The sequence below is a fragment of the Falco cherrug genome (genome assembly GCF_023634085.1).
Source record: "Falco cherrug isolate bFalChe1 chromosome W unlocalized genomic scaffold, bFalChe1.pri SUPER_W_unloc_1, whole genome shotgun sequence".
Lineage (NCBI taxonomy): Eukaryota > Metazoa > Chordata > Aves > Falconiformes > Falconidae > Falco > Falco cherrug.
Genome location: NW_026599288.1, coordinates 6,740,456 through 6,754,638, shown reverse-complemented (window position 1 = coordinate 6,754,638; position 14,183 = coordinate 6,740,456). Strand labels below are relative to the sequence as shown.

The following is a 14,183-nucleotide window of genomic DNA, read 5'->3' as shown; positions in this document are numbered from 1 at the left end:
GAGAGGGTGCTTCAGGGAAACTGCAGGCACGTCCAAAGCATGGAACTAACGAGCAGGACATGCACGGGAGAGTCTGTGTTCCGTAGCCACCTTATAGCTTGAAGTGAGCGATTTTTCTTGCTTTCCAAATCCATTTTCCTCCTGCCTAATACAATTGGAAGAGTGAGTTCCACCACATTTTTTGTGATGGACTAAATGTATTCTTTTTTTAAAATCAGGTGTCACCTTCTCGGCTGTGCTTCACGGTATGTGCTGTCCCCTTTTTCTATGTACAAGAAACTCTACTGAAGACAAGAGCGTTGATGGTTCTATTCAGCTGCAGGGGAACTGCCATGGAGGCTGTAAGAGAGGGGCAGGGCCGGGCACAGGCCGGGGGGTTTATCCGTTCTGAGCCCCTCGACCCCTGCTGTGCATATCTGACAGCCCTGCCTCACTCACAGCTGCTGTCCCAGAGGGAACAAAGCCCAGGTGAGAAAGTTCTCTGTCGGCTCAGGGGAAGCACACATGCATGGGTGCAGCACGCTCGTGTTGCAGCCAAAGTGATAAACCAGCCTTGCTTAGCGCAGCTCTCCATGCAAAAACCTCCGTGGCTGCAAGGATCTCAAGCCTCGCCTCTGAGCGCTCGATGGAGCTCCCTCCCAGCCAGCCGAGATTCCCGACCGTCCTGACGTGGCGCTTTCCCTCCCAGCAGCGCCCATGCCCATTGAGTGCCTTTCGCTTGCAGCCGGCTGTAATGCCGGCATCAACCCTGCACTCCAGTTTTTGGCCTCTCTGAGTGTTGCTCATTAGAATTATTATTCCAGGAACCACATGGATGGCAGGGTGAGCCCTGGGGGGGCTTGCGCCGCCTGGGCCCGCAGCTGGGGAGGCGGATTCCCCGCTCGCAGGGACTGGGGGCGAGGGGAAGTGTTTTAGGGACAAACCATGGGGGCCGGAGGGAGGGATTTGAGGGACGGACGCCGAGGAAGGCCTCATCCCTGCAGCGATGGCTCAGGCCCCATGCAGGGAGCAGGTGCGTGCCGGGGCTGCCAGGGGGCCCTGCCTGGCTGTTCCCAGCCCAGCCCCGGCTGGGGCCAGCCCTGCGCTGCAGCCCTGGGGCCGAGGCGCAAGGAGCCGGGCATTGCTGAGGGTGCTGCACCCTGACGGGCCCCGCCGCCGGCTGCCGGCTGCCCTGGGCTGCCCCTCGCTCTCCCCAGCTCTGCCTGCTGCCAGCGCCGGGGACACCACCACGGGGGCTTGCCCCCTGCCCACAGCTGCCCTGACCCACATCTGCAGCTGCACGTGGTGCCCACATCACACAGCTGGGGCGGGGGTGGCAGGTCTCTCTGGTGGCAGCCTGGGACTGGGGGCAAAGCCAAGCCCGTCCCTCGCTTGTGATCTTTGTCCCCAGGGAGAGCCAGTGCAGACGTGTGCTGCGCTGGGGAGTGTCCCGCGGGGAGGTGACGGCCGACTGCAGAGCAGCACTGAGACCCGCGTGACAGCAACGGCAGCCAGTGGCCGCAGAGCAGCCCAGGGGAGCTGGTTCCCTTGACGGGCCCCAAAGCAGCCTTCCTCAGCCCCTGCTTTTGGTGACACGTGGAGCAGCGCAGCGATGTCTCTCAGGCTTCCAGGCCTGAGGGGGCTTTCCTCCCCAGGGGCACTGTCAGAAATCCTGCTCCCAGGATTAAAGCACCCCTCCCCCCCATGGATCCGAGGCTGTGCATCCAGCCCCCTGGAGCTGCATACAGGTGCCCTGAACGGTCTTTCAGGGAGGATGGGGCCACCTGCCTGGTGGCTCTGACACAGAAATGGTGAGCTGAAGCCCTGTGATGGTGGCTGGCCAGTTCAAAGCCTCCAGGTGCCTCAGCCTCTGTCCCAGGAGCGTTTATCCCAGGCACTGTTTCAGGGTGTGAAGATGGGTGCCGGTGATGTTCTGGTGCCTCCACCTGGCTCCCACTTCAAGGTTGTGATGCCTGAGGTCAGGGACCACCTGAAGGCCTTGGCAGAGATCTCAAGGGACTTTGTGTTCCATCTTGTGTTGCCTTAGGGCTACAACATGCTGGGATTTGGGGGCAACAAGGTTATGGTATGCCAGAGGTTAAGCGAGTAAAGTGTGTTATTGTTATGGACAGAATCTGGGTTTGTTGGCTCTGAGTTCCTGGGGTTATGGTAGAGTGATCTTATTATGTGTTCTTTGTGTGGTTTTGGTGGTGGTTTTTTTTTTGCGGAGAGTGCCTTTTTTCATCTTTTTGGGCTTTGCAGGGTTTGGATGAGGGCCTTTGGTTTGTATACAATGTTTCTTCTGGTGGTTTTTCTGCTGTGCTGGTGGATGGTGGTGTTTTTTCTGTCTTGTCGACCAGTAATGATGGTTTCTGTATCTCCTGCCAAGTCAGGCAGTGTTACTTCTGATGTGGTCTGACTCATTTCTGGTGAGTTGGTAGGTAGGTATGGAGGACTTGTGGTCCCTCCATGGAAAATGACTGCTAGAGGACTAAGAGGCAGATCTGTGGAGGGGTGAGAGGACTGCTGGCCCGTAAATCGTGACTGTCAGAGGACTAAGTGTACTTGAATTTATGTGGGCTTCCAAATTCATGGTTGTTTATCCTGCCTTGAGGAATAGCCATGGGAAGTCACCAGCCACGCAGAAGAAGAGGATTCCCAAGCCTGTGTGGCTTTCTGGTTTTGCTTTAGAGTAAGAAAGTCTTTTCCTACATGAGTACAACTAAAACGGTCAATTTTGTTCACCACAGAAATCAGGGAGCAGAATTTTTGGGCTGTGCCTCACATGGCTACCAGGGCATGGTGAGGAAAAGCAAGAGAATTCCTTCCTGGCACCTTCTCCAGGGAAACAGTGCTGCACTTTCACCCGGTGAGCTCTGGTTCTTATGAGTGCATAAGTTTTTGGTCAATTTTCTCACCACAGGAAGCAGGGAGAAGAACTTCTTCTCCCCACATGGTTGCAAGGGCAGGGTGAGAAGCAGCAAGAGAATTCCTTCCTGGCACCTTCTCCAGGGAGCACTGCTGCACTTTGTCAAGGTGAGGTTTTTTGGGCTGTGCATGATTGCCAATGAAAAGAGGTCAATTTTCTCACCACATAAAGCAGGGAGCAGAACTTTCGCTCTGTGCCTGACAGGGCTACCAGGGCAGGGTGAAAAGCAGCAAGAGAATTCCTTCCTGGAACCTTCTCCAGGGGAGCAGCGCTGCACGTTCCCAAGGTGGCTTCTTTTGGAATGTGAATGATTCCACGTATGAGAGGTCAATTTTCTTTTTCTCAGAGCAGAAAGCAGGGAGCAGAACTTTTGTGCTGTTCCTTACATGGCTGCAAGGGGAGGGTGAGAAACAGCAAGAGAACTCCTTCCTTGCACCTTCTCCAGGGGAGCAGTGCTGCGCTTTTACTTTTCCAAGGTGACTTCTTGGGTCTGTGTATTATTGTAAATGTGCCGTGTCAATTTTCTCACCCCAGAGAGCAGGGAGCAGAACTTTTGTGCTGTGCCTCACATGTCTGCCAGGGCAGGTTGAGAAGCAGCAAGAGGATTCCTTTCTGGCACCTTCTCCAGGGGAATTTCCCAGTTCCCAAGAGACTCCTGGTGCCGGCTGCAAGGGCACTCCCAGATAAAGGGTGGTCCTGTGTGATGTTGGGGTTGGAATTGGTGACGTCTCCTTTCCTTAGTCTCGTTAAGGCTTTGCAGTGACAATTTGGTGCTTCGCTCCTATTGCTCTTTTATCATATCACTCACAATAGCTACTGCTGTTTCCTTTTATCATATTGCATGCTATTGTCCTTTATTATAATACAAGAAACTACCTTGGATATGTTTCAATGATTGATATATTTGATCAATTTGATGTGGAGTTCATCTTTGCTGGGTATCCAGTCAGTCAGCAAAACATAATTCGGCATAGTCGGCAGCGGACGAAGTAAAACTCTATTTAGGAAAAAAAAATGTTCCTTGACTTGCTATTGTCAGGTGGGAACCATTGCCTTATGGTGTTTGGGCCAGAGTGGTCTGGTGGTGCTGGGCAGTTGGGCCATGCCAGGGACAGAGGGACAGGGGCAGGGGAGGGGGCGGGGGAAGGGGTTTAGGGACGGACGGGTGGGAATCGATGAAGGATTTTAGGGATGGACCGGTGTGGATGAGGGTGTTTGTGTGTTTGTGGGGTGGTGGGGGGGGGGGGGGGGTGTGCCCCACCCCGCAGCTCCCCTCGACTGCTTCCTCCTCACCAGCACCTGCTCAGCACCCCAGAGGGGCTTCCTGGAGAGTTCCCGGAGAGCCGGGGAAGGGGCTGTCCTGCACCGCCCCTCCAGACGGGGGCCACGCAGGCAGACCCCCGAGCCCCGCCGAGGGAGGGCAGCGCCGCTGGCCGCCCCCCTCCCGCTGCGTCTCCTCACTTTTGCCCCGCGCCTCGCGCAGGCAGCGACCCCGACCGCCGCTCCCACGCGCGCACAGCTGGCGGGAAGAGGTGGGCCCCTCGGCCTCGTGCCCAGCACAGGCTTTGCTGCAGGCCTACAAGAGGTAAAGCCGGTCCCGGGGCACCATCTTGGTGAAGAGGAGAGAAGTGTGTGACCTGCCAACACAGGTGTGGCCCCACCCCCATGTGCCCTTTGGTCGGTTGCTATGGGGACGAGTCGGGCTCTTCCCCTAGCAACCGGCTGACAAAGGGCACACAGGGGAGGGACCACCCGTATGTTGGGAGGTCACACACATCTCTCTTCTTGACCACGATGGCGGCAGGCCCCTCGGCCTCGTGCCCAGCATAGGCTTAGCTGCGGGGCCTACTAGAGGTAAGGCCGGTCCCGGGGCACGCGGTGGCACTGGCCGCGCGGGGCGGGCGGTGGGGGTTGGGGGTATAGCCTCAGCTATAGCGGGAGGAGGGTGCGGGCCGTCTCTGCAGCCAGGCGGGTTGCGCTGCCTCCAAGATAGTGGCAGCAGAGAGACGGGCTCCACAAGCGGGATGTCCAGCGAGCACCCGACTCCGCTCTATGGTCTCGGCCTTTCCCATTGGCGTGGTGTGGCCCACGTGCCGCCAGGGTGACCCTCCGCAGCGAGCGGGGGTGCGGGGGCTGCACGGAGGGGCTCAGCCCACCGGCCTCCTGCACCTGCCCAACCTGCCGGCCTCCCCAGCCGCTCCCCCACGCAGTGGCCACCCCGCACTGCGTCAGCAACGGGGAGCGCTCCGGCGGCACCCAGGGTGCGAGCCAAAGCCCTGAGTCACATTGCGCTCCCCCTGTCTGTGGCGGCTGCCCCGCGGGTTGGTGGGGGGGCCGGGGCCACTCCCGAGGGGACAGGGCTGTGGGGGGCGGTCGCCCAGTCACCTCCCCGCCGCTCTCCGGTAACAATGGTAACTTTTTGTTTGGTAGGATAAGGGCAGTTGTTCTCGGTCAGGTAGCTAGTCTTTTTTTCCCAATGCACATTAAGCTGCTTCTGAAGAGGATACGGCCTATTAGAAGAGAGATCTGTAACCCTGGATTTTACAGCTGTTATCAGAGTGCAGAGCCATCCCAGATAAGCCCCCGGCCCGTGCGGTTCACACCTTGTCAAAGAAAATCAAATGTGCTATTGGTTACAGTATATTCACCCAGGCCGCTACCAGTCAGGTGGTTAGAGCAGTCAGCAGCTGCACTGAGACCAGTCTAACATGTTCAAACTGAATGCGAGCGTATGGCTGGAAAAGTTCATTCGCCGTGTCTGTGAGGGTATCTGACAATTTGATCTGCGGGTTTCTGCAAAATACCAGCTTCATGTGAAAGCATTGTTTCTCTTAAAAAAAAAAAAAAAAGAAAGAAAAGTACTCAACAATGGTTCACGTTTGTTTTGTGTTCAAGAATTCTACAGAAGGAAATCCTCAGGCCTATACTGTGCAGAGCTTATAAAATGAACCTTACAGCAGGAGAGCAAGAGTCTGGCAGGTGTCCTCGTGGCTGTTTTGAAGCTGACAAGCAGTAAAGGCAGGATCTGGAAACGGCCTTTGCACTTCCCTTGCGGCCAGAAAGAGAGAAGTTGCAGATCTGTTGGTCCCATCCTTAGCAGGAGTGGGCACCCAGGCATGGCCTGAGAAGACACTGTAACAAGAAATACAAGCCTTTTAGCCCCTGTGGATCAAGCACAAGAGCAGCCTTCTTTCTGCAGCATTACCCTTAGGGAAATGCTGTGACATCCTTGACAAAGACATGCACTGCTGCAGAAAGTCCGGGGCTTTTCTGAAGTGGGCTGGGAAAGGCATGTTCACCCAGGGTGTAAGGAGTCTCACTTGTCCAAGAGCATGTCACTGAGAGGCCCAGAGCCTGTAGAACTTTTGCAACATGGGTGTGTGCAAGAAGTAGGGAGGTGTTCTTTGTATTAAAATATGAAAACAGATAAGAGACAGGAAAGTAAAACCCAGCTGCAGGATTAGGCCTCTCTTCCTAATGTTCCTAACCTTGAGAGAAGAAACTGTTAGGCTGTATGATGTACTGTAGTGGGCTTTGCAGGTAGTTTTTTGTTTGGCTGATTGTTTGGTTGTTCTTTTTTTTTGGGGGGGGGGGTGGTCTTCGAGAAGCAGTTCCAGCAGGGTCTGCTACCAGGAGGCTGTGGTATTTACTGTGGGCTGTGAGACTGTATGTGGAGCGGAAGGGAAGGTCACGCTCGGTAGAGCCTGTTGTGGGAGGGATTGCAGAGGAGCTGGAGACACCAGGAGCTGCTCTCTGGGCCCCAGGTGCTCATGCTCGGCTGGTAATCAAGGCGTAAGTTTTTCAGGAAAAGGCATCATCCTGGGCCCTTTTTGTTTTCTCTCCAGGGTTCCACAAGGGTCTTGCACTGCCTATGTGTACCTTGGGAGACTGGTTTTAAAATTGCACGCCATTAATACTTGATAGATTAATGAGAGTATGCTTTAACAACTTGGGGTGTCCCCCTTTCCAAGAGGCTTCTTAGGTTGCACATCCTCTGCCTTCTTAACGAGGAGCTCTGGTTTTGATGCCCACTGTGCTATGAGGAAAAATCCCCCCTGAGTTTCTGTGTGGTTCAGCAAGAGAACAGGGCAGCAGACTGGCACTGTAGGCACTTTTCAAGAGGCCGGCTGGAAAAGTGCTCAGTAAACACATCATTTGCCTTCCTGGAGTGACTTGTGAGCATCTTGAATGGTGCTGGTAATAGTGTTGCCTCCTCTGTCTCTTCCAGTGGCATACCCGGATTGTGTGTGTGTGGGGGAAGTCGATGATGAGCTCGGTGGCACTTTTGACCCAGGAGAGCTTTGCCGAACACCGCAGTGGCTTGACGCAGCAGCAGGTGAAAGGTGAGAAGACACAGCTGAGTTCCTGTGATGTGCCTCTAAATAGAGACTGCGCAGGCAAGGTTCCTTGCTGTTAGCCAAGCTCGTTCCATGCCTCCGGCTCCCCCTAAGTGTCCAGGCACGGCGTTCGCCATTCCTAGGCTGGCGGCCTGCCAGACTCTGGCTTTCCACCAACAGGAGCACATCGGTGGTGCTGCACAGTGCAGGGCCAGGCGGAGGCAAGCCTCAGATCTTCACAGAGCTCTGGCTAGCAACGCTGTCAGCCGTGGGGCAGGGCATGTGCAAGCATGGGTCATTGGGCTGCAAGAGAGCCTCGTGGGATCAGTGTGCTGGATTGTCACTTCCTCCTTTGCTCAGCCAGGTGCTGGGGAAAGTCAGTATAACCGTATTGACTGACTCACTGGTGGGTCTCGGCACCCATTGTCCAGCTGTGAGCTGGCCCGCTTGGCACAGCCCAGTGCACAGCTGAGTCGAACATAAACTACAGACTTTCCCTGGACTCTGCCCCAACTAGAGTGCTTCTGCTTCTCTCTGCCTTCTTCCTGGGCATGTGTCTGTCTTGTCCCCTTCTGACCTACAGCCTTGCTGTGTTCCTTTGATTTCTTTCTGCTTGGCCTGTTGTCCCCTGATGAAGCTCCTCTCAACAAAGTTGGCGATAATGTGCTGTGTTTGCTGCCACCATTCACTTGCACCGTTGCTTCCTGCATCCGTAGTGGCACCTACTGCAGTCTGTGCTGTGCTGAGCTCAGCTGAACTCCAAACTCGGCTGCTCTCCACAAGCATAACTGTAGCAGGATGAATAGTAGTGCACAAGTCCTTTGTTGTCCCTTGTTGATGCCTCAATAGAGTTGCACTGCCTATGAATGGGGGCGTTTCTGTGGGGAGAGCATCTCATTTGCCTTGTTTGCTTCACCGCAGTAACAGCTTTAAACTCTGAAGAAGAGAAGGATCCTCCCACCTACGAGGAAGCCTTCCCTGCGCTCTCTGAGAAAGCACCATGTTTGGAAGCTGCCTGGGAACCTGCTAGGCCCTGGAGCAAAATCTGGCCAATAAAGGCTTCTGTCATCACTCAGGTTGGTGGGAGTGGATGTCTTATCTCCCTCCTTTTCATCCCTCCAAAAAGTAGGTGAAGTGAAGCTTTCCCTGGAGTATGAAATCCCTTAGTGTGTCAGAGTAACTGCCTCTTTGCTGTACTTTGCCCTGGGGCACAAGGAAGACTGCAGCTGAGTGCTAGGATGGCTCTGGAGGCAGAGGGATGTGTTGAAAAACTGCCCAGAAAAAGCTCTGCATCCCTGTTGCACAGATAGCTGGAACAGGCCTGAAGGGAGGATTGCAGAGGGAGGCACTGACAATCAAAAGCACACTGACACCTTGCTGTGCCCTGCTTGTGTCTGTCCCGTGGCTGAGCAGGTGTTCCATGTGCCACTGGAGGAGAGGAAATACAAGGACATGAATCAGTTTGGAGAAGGCGAGCAGGCCAAGATCTGCCTTGACATCATGCGGAAGACAGGAGCTCACCTGGAGCTGTCTCTCGCAAAGGACCAGGGCCTTTCGATCGTGGTCTCTGGCAAGCCGGAAGCAGTCACGAAGGCTCGGAAGCAGATTGTCGCTCGACTGCAGACTCAGGTGAGGGCCTCTAACTGTTTCTGCCTTCATCTTTGCTCTTCCCCAAGAATGGCAAATGCTTTGAGACCCTTGGGCCCGTGTGCTTGTAAGCCAAAGAGGTATGTTGTTACATGACTAATTCAGCTTTGCCATACGTTTTCAAAGCACCCAATTGGCAATTTGGAATGGGAATGAGGCTTAAAATAGGGTTCCAAGTTAATTACAGGCCGTGGTGTTGCATGAAGCGTGGAGTCTGCGATCTCTGGAACATTTGAGTTGCAACCAGTGACTTTGTGCTGAGGTGCTGGTGCTGGAGGGGGTGCAGGAGCCTCACACACAAAGCTAGTAGTGTGTGAGAATGGGACTGTGCTTTTCCTGAAGTCCTTCAGAGGAGAATGTGGAAGGCTGGGAGAAGGAAAAGTAGAGAAAAGGAAGTCCTGCCAAAAGCCAAAAGCTTCGGGTCAGGGTTCTGCATTGTGTAACTCAAGGCACACTGGTAAGGAGCCACAACCCTCTTGTTTCGGTTGCTTCAGTCCTCTAGGTTTTGATCTCTTACCTTAAGGTTCTTGAGCTCATAGTCAAGGTGGTAGCTCTTGTTAGGATGTATCGCAGCCAGGTGTTGCAGTGTATTTTAAAGTATAATGCCAAAGGTAGGTAATGCGATGTTAATACCATGTCTGCTTAGTGCTGTTCAGCCCCTGTGTCATACCCTGCCAGAGGAAAGAGAAAGGAACAAAACCCTACATCCACAAAGTGCATCTGAAAAAACAGTTCAGGTCGTACCGCCACAGATCCGTGAGCCACTGTTCTCAAATATACCTCCTACTGCCCCAGCCCCAGGTCTGGAAAGTGTGTCTGTATTCCAGCTTCTCTTAGGCTTGGCTGGCTTCAGGACAGGAACACAGAGCTGAAAAGTCACACCGAGTGATCTTTTCTTCATCTTTTATTTTTCCATTATAGCTTGAATTTTCATTGTCTGATTGCTGTTAGTGGTTACCTAATCACAGGGATCAGGAGCACGATAGCAGTCATCAGCTACCAGACCTGTAAAAACTCAGTGAGAAGGGGAGAAGTCAGGAAGCCCTTGTATAGAGCAGCCCTTTAATGGTAGATTGAGAAGGACCCCTTTTGCATGTGGGGCCTTCTAGAAGCAGTCCCAGGAGCAGCATGTGCTACACTTGAAGACACCTTAGCACTTAAGTAGCGGTAAGCATGTGCTAGCTGCCTGCCTCCTGCAGTAGGTTTCTGGTGTTGAATTTCTCTTTCCTAGGAGTCATACTGTATGTCTTGTTCTCTGTAGCCTTGGCAGCAGATGTCAGAGTTCAGATAAACTCCAGCTGTGTGCTGCCATCTCAGTTGTTGTCTGGTGTCTTACACTGGAGGAGAGGCACCTCCTCGTCTGTGTCGGAAGGCCTTTGCTAATTCAGAGTACTGCTCCTGTGCAAACAGAAGGGTTTTGAGGGAAAGGTGGGGTTTATACTCCTGGCATGGAGGCACTGTAGATCAACTGGTACAGTGTCAGCCCTCAGACAGAGTGTGCTGGGAAGGCGTTGTGTTTGCTCTGAGGAGCAGTACCACTGAGCAGCGTCTACCTTGCTTTCCCTGGCTCTGTTCCTGTGGATCTGCCAGGGCAGGCAAGGCTTTTCACAGATGCTTGGTTCTTCTGCTGCAGGCTTCAGCGACAGTTGCCATCCCCAAGGAGCACCACCGTTTTGTCATTGGAAAGAAGGGTGAGAAGCTGCAGGACCTGAAGCTCAAAACTGCAACCAAAATGCAGGTCCCCTGCCTAGATGACCCCAGCAACCAGATCAAGATCAGCGGCACTAAAGAAGGGATTGAGAAGGCCCGGCACGAGATCCTGCTTATCTCCGCTGAGCAGGTACCTCAGTACTGTGATCTCTCTCATGGCATTAGCTGGTCAGCCATTTTGCTTCCCCACGGTATAGTCGGAGTTTGCAGCCACCATGGCTACAGTCAGTGGCTAACGTTAGCCTGAACGGAGATGTATATTGTGCCACTCACTGGCTGTATGAGCACCGCTGCCAGGTCCTGAAACTTCTTGTGCTGCGTTTTGTCCACCTCTGAAGCCAAAACAAGCATTTGATAGTTGAAGCGAAGCGTCTTAGGTGCCAGCTGAGATAAGGCAGGAGATCACAGGGGTGAATATCGTAAACAAGGAGCAGCAGCAGCAACCGTATTTGTAGATTGAAAGAGGTGGAGATCTACAAGCCCGCAAACTGAGAAGGTTGCTTGGGCCAGAGTGTCAGGCAGGACAGCCCTGGGAACTTAGCTGTGTCTGGCAGAGACTGTAATATAGAGGGCAGTTCCCACCAAGGTCTGTTGTGGGCTCTTCCAGGATAAGCGTGCCGTGGAGCGGCTGGACATGGAGAAAGTGTACCACCCTTTCATTGCTGGCCCTTACAACAAGCTGGTGAGGGAGCTCATGCAGGACACAGGGACGCGCATCAACATTCCTCCACCCAGTGTCAACAAGACAGAGATAGTCTTCACCGGAGAAAAGGAGCAACTAGCCCAGGCTGTGGCTCGAGTTAAGAAGATCTATGAGGAGAAGGTACGGATGGTCCATAAAGCTTCCCACCTTCCCCTGGCACCTGCTCCTAGGCACTCTTCCCTTCTTGTTCTACTTTTGTGCATCCCTCTGTTGCATCTGGCTCAGCAGCCCTTGCAGTACCTGACCCCGAATCTTACCGTTTCCTCACTCGGCAGAGTGGGAGCTGGGCTGATACTATCAGGGAGGTGACAGATTTCTCGCTTTTCTGTACCGTGGGAATTAGCAGGCCACCAAAAGCTCCCCTGGCTCTTGTTCACACCAGTGCTACTAAGGAAGGAAAGAAGTGTGAAGTCTACAGGGGTGGCCAGCTGACAGTATCAAAGTTGCTACCTAAGTAGAAGTTGCTGAAGAGTGAACGTCACTCCAGTTTATTTCCCACAGCCAATGTTGCTGTGAATATCCTTGTTGTGGGTTGCTGGGCTGTTTTTCCTCGTGGTTAGGTCTGTATTTGTACCAGTCTGGATTTCAACAATCGGCTTATAGCCTGCACAGTGTTGCATCACAGCACTGCCTGGGAGACGGCTGGGAGTTGAACCCTGTTGTCCAACGGGGGGACGGGGACGACGACAACGACATGCCTGTGTGTGTTTGTGGTCTCTTCCATGCCATGTCCCAGGGAGCTTGACACAGCATGCTAGTTTTGTACTTGCCCTGTGAATTTTTGAGCACAAGGCTTTCTGTAGGCGGGGGTCCAAGGGGTGCTAGGGTACTGCCGAGCCACTGTGCTCAGCTTGGCTTTGCTCTTTGCTGGGTGCAGAGTTTGACTGCATCTTGTGCCTCTTCCTGTCGCTCTTGTCCTTCCCCGACCCCTTGTGATTGATGCCTCAGTGTCTCTGCCCCTACAGAAAAAGAAGACTACGACTATTGCAGTGGAGGTGAAGACGTCCCAGCACAAGTATGTCATCAGCCCCAAGGGGAATTCCCTGCCGGAGATCTTGGAGAAGACTGGAGTCTCTGTCGAGATCCCACCCACTGACAGTAGCTCGGAGACGGTGATACTGCGAGGCGAGCCTGAAAAACTTGGGCAAGCATTGACTGAAGTCTATGCAAAGGTACTGACAAGATGGGCTAGGCCTCCTTTGAAGGTCCCATGAAGATCCATTTGTGAGCACTGACAGGTGTAGCGAGGGTGGTCTCTCTTGGGCCATTAGAGGTGCAGCTTAGAAGTCAATACCCGAGGTGCAGCATGGGAATTGGAACTGAATTGTTGTGAAGGCCTCTTCCAGTTTGTCCATCAAACAGCTTCTCTGTTTTTCTGTCTCTCAGGCCAACGGTTTTACCGTCTCCTCGGTCTCTGCCCCCTCTTGGCTTCATCGTTTCATTATTGGAAAGAAAGGACAGAACCTGGCCAAAATAACTCAGCAGATGCCAAAGGTATGGATGAGCTGGTTAGCTTAGTACCCCCGGCGTAGAAAAAGGTTTAGTCCAGATCACTCGTCACGGAAAAGAGAGGTATATTCTAGCGTGGGTAAACCCAGGGGGAAATGACACAGATCTTTGCTGTTCAAGGGAACCCTCTCTTTCACTGCTGCAAACACTGCTCCTCCTATGTTATTGTCATGGGTTGAGCCCTTCCAAGGAAGCTTTATGTGGTGCTGTTTTGAGAACTGATGTAGTAGGATACCTGGAAATGGCGAGTGCAGCAAGGCTTCTCCCTGGTGAGTTAGACGGTATCTAGATAAAGGCTAGATGAGTAAACTTCTCCAAAGCCGTTGCAGAAACCGGGACAGCACCAGAGCCTTGGGCTCTAGGCACTGCCATATGGCCGAAATTGTTAAGTTACTGACTCGTAAAATTGTGGGGATTTTGTTTGGGCTTTTGGGAAGGAGCGCATCTCTTAGTGGCAGGGATCGATGGTGTAGGCCTGACCAAGAGCATTGGCCTGGCTTGGATCTTGGCAAATTCTTAAGAGATTCATTGTCTTTCACCTCAAGGTTCACATCAAATTCACTGGAGGAGAGGATAACATCACTTTGGAAGGACCTACAGAAGATGTGCATGTGGCTCAGGAACAGATTGAAGCCATGGTCAAGGAACTGGTGAGCTGGAGTTACTAGTTCCAGTAAGAAACTGGGGGAAGAAGGGGCAACAGAGCAGAGGTGATGAGGTGTTTATCACATCCATATGATGTCTTGACATGCTTAATCGAACTTGCAGAAGACAAATTGTGTGGCAGGTGGATGACACCCCTTGGTTATGAAACTCATCCATAGCATTCTTGAAAAGTCAGCATTCATTTTTTTGGTGCAGAGAAGGAAGGATTCTCTTTGTTATAGCTGGAGAGGCATAGAAGTGAGTCTTTTCAATGTTTCATGAGCACAATGCTCTCTTCTCAAAGCAGAGGAATGCTTGTGCTCTGCTTAAGAGCGGAAGTGCTTGTAGCTGACCGCTGGTGAGTCAGTGCCAATACTGGCAGTAGGCAGTTACTTAGGGCACGAGACAGAAGCGGTGGCCTGTCCTACCTGGCCCTATATAATATAATATATATTATACATACATATATATATGTATAAAATATAATTCTTTTTAGATCAATGGGATGGATTACACAGAAATCAAGGCTGACCACCAATTCCATAGACACCTCATTGGCAAGAATGGAGCTAACAGTAAGTGGAGTGCCTTTCTAGTCCTTCCCATGCTCACACTCTTCGTGTTTAGTAGATTGTATCAGGGGCTCTGTAGCTAACCCAGTGTGCTGTCTCCATCACATTTCCTCTGCTTTTCTGGAGTGGTGGTGGTACAAGGAGAGAAATGG

The 14,183-nt window shown here is 52.9% G+C and overlaps 1 protein-coding gene across 1 annotated transcript; it reads left to right on the top strand.

The window, feature by feature from the left end:
• Positions 1-7,109: 7,109 nt before the first annotated feature.
• On the top strand, positions 7,110-14,091 carry LOC129734904 (vigilin-like). The gene is made up of 9 exons (XM_055700277.1): positions 7,110-7,251; positions 8,167-8,321; positions 8,659-8,874; positions 10,526-10,732; positions 11,210-11,425; positions 12,271-12,477; positions 12,692-12,799; positions 13,361-13,464; positions 13,956-14,091. Coding segments are annotated over exons 1-9 (1,293 nt in total). The 5' UTR covers positions 7,110-7,172; the 3' UTR covers positions 13,957-14,091.
• The last annotated feature ends 92 nt before the right edge of the window (positions 14,092-14,183 follow it).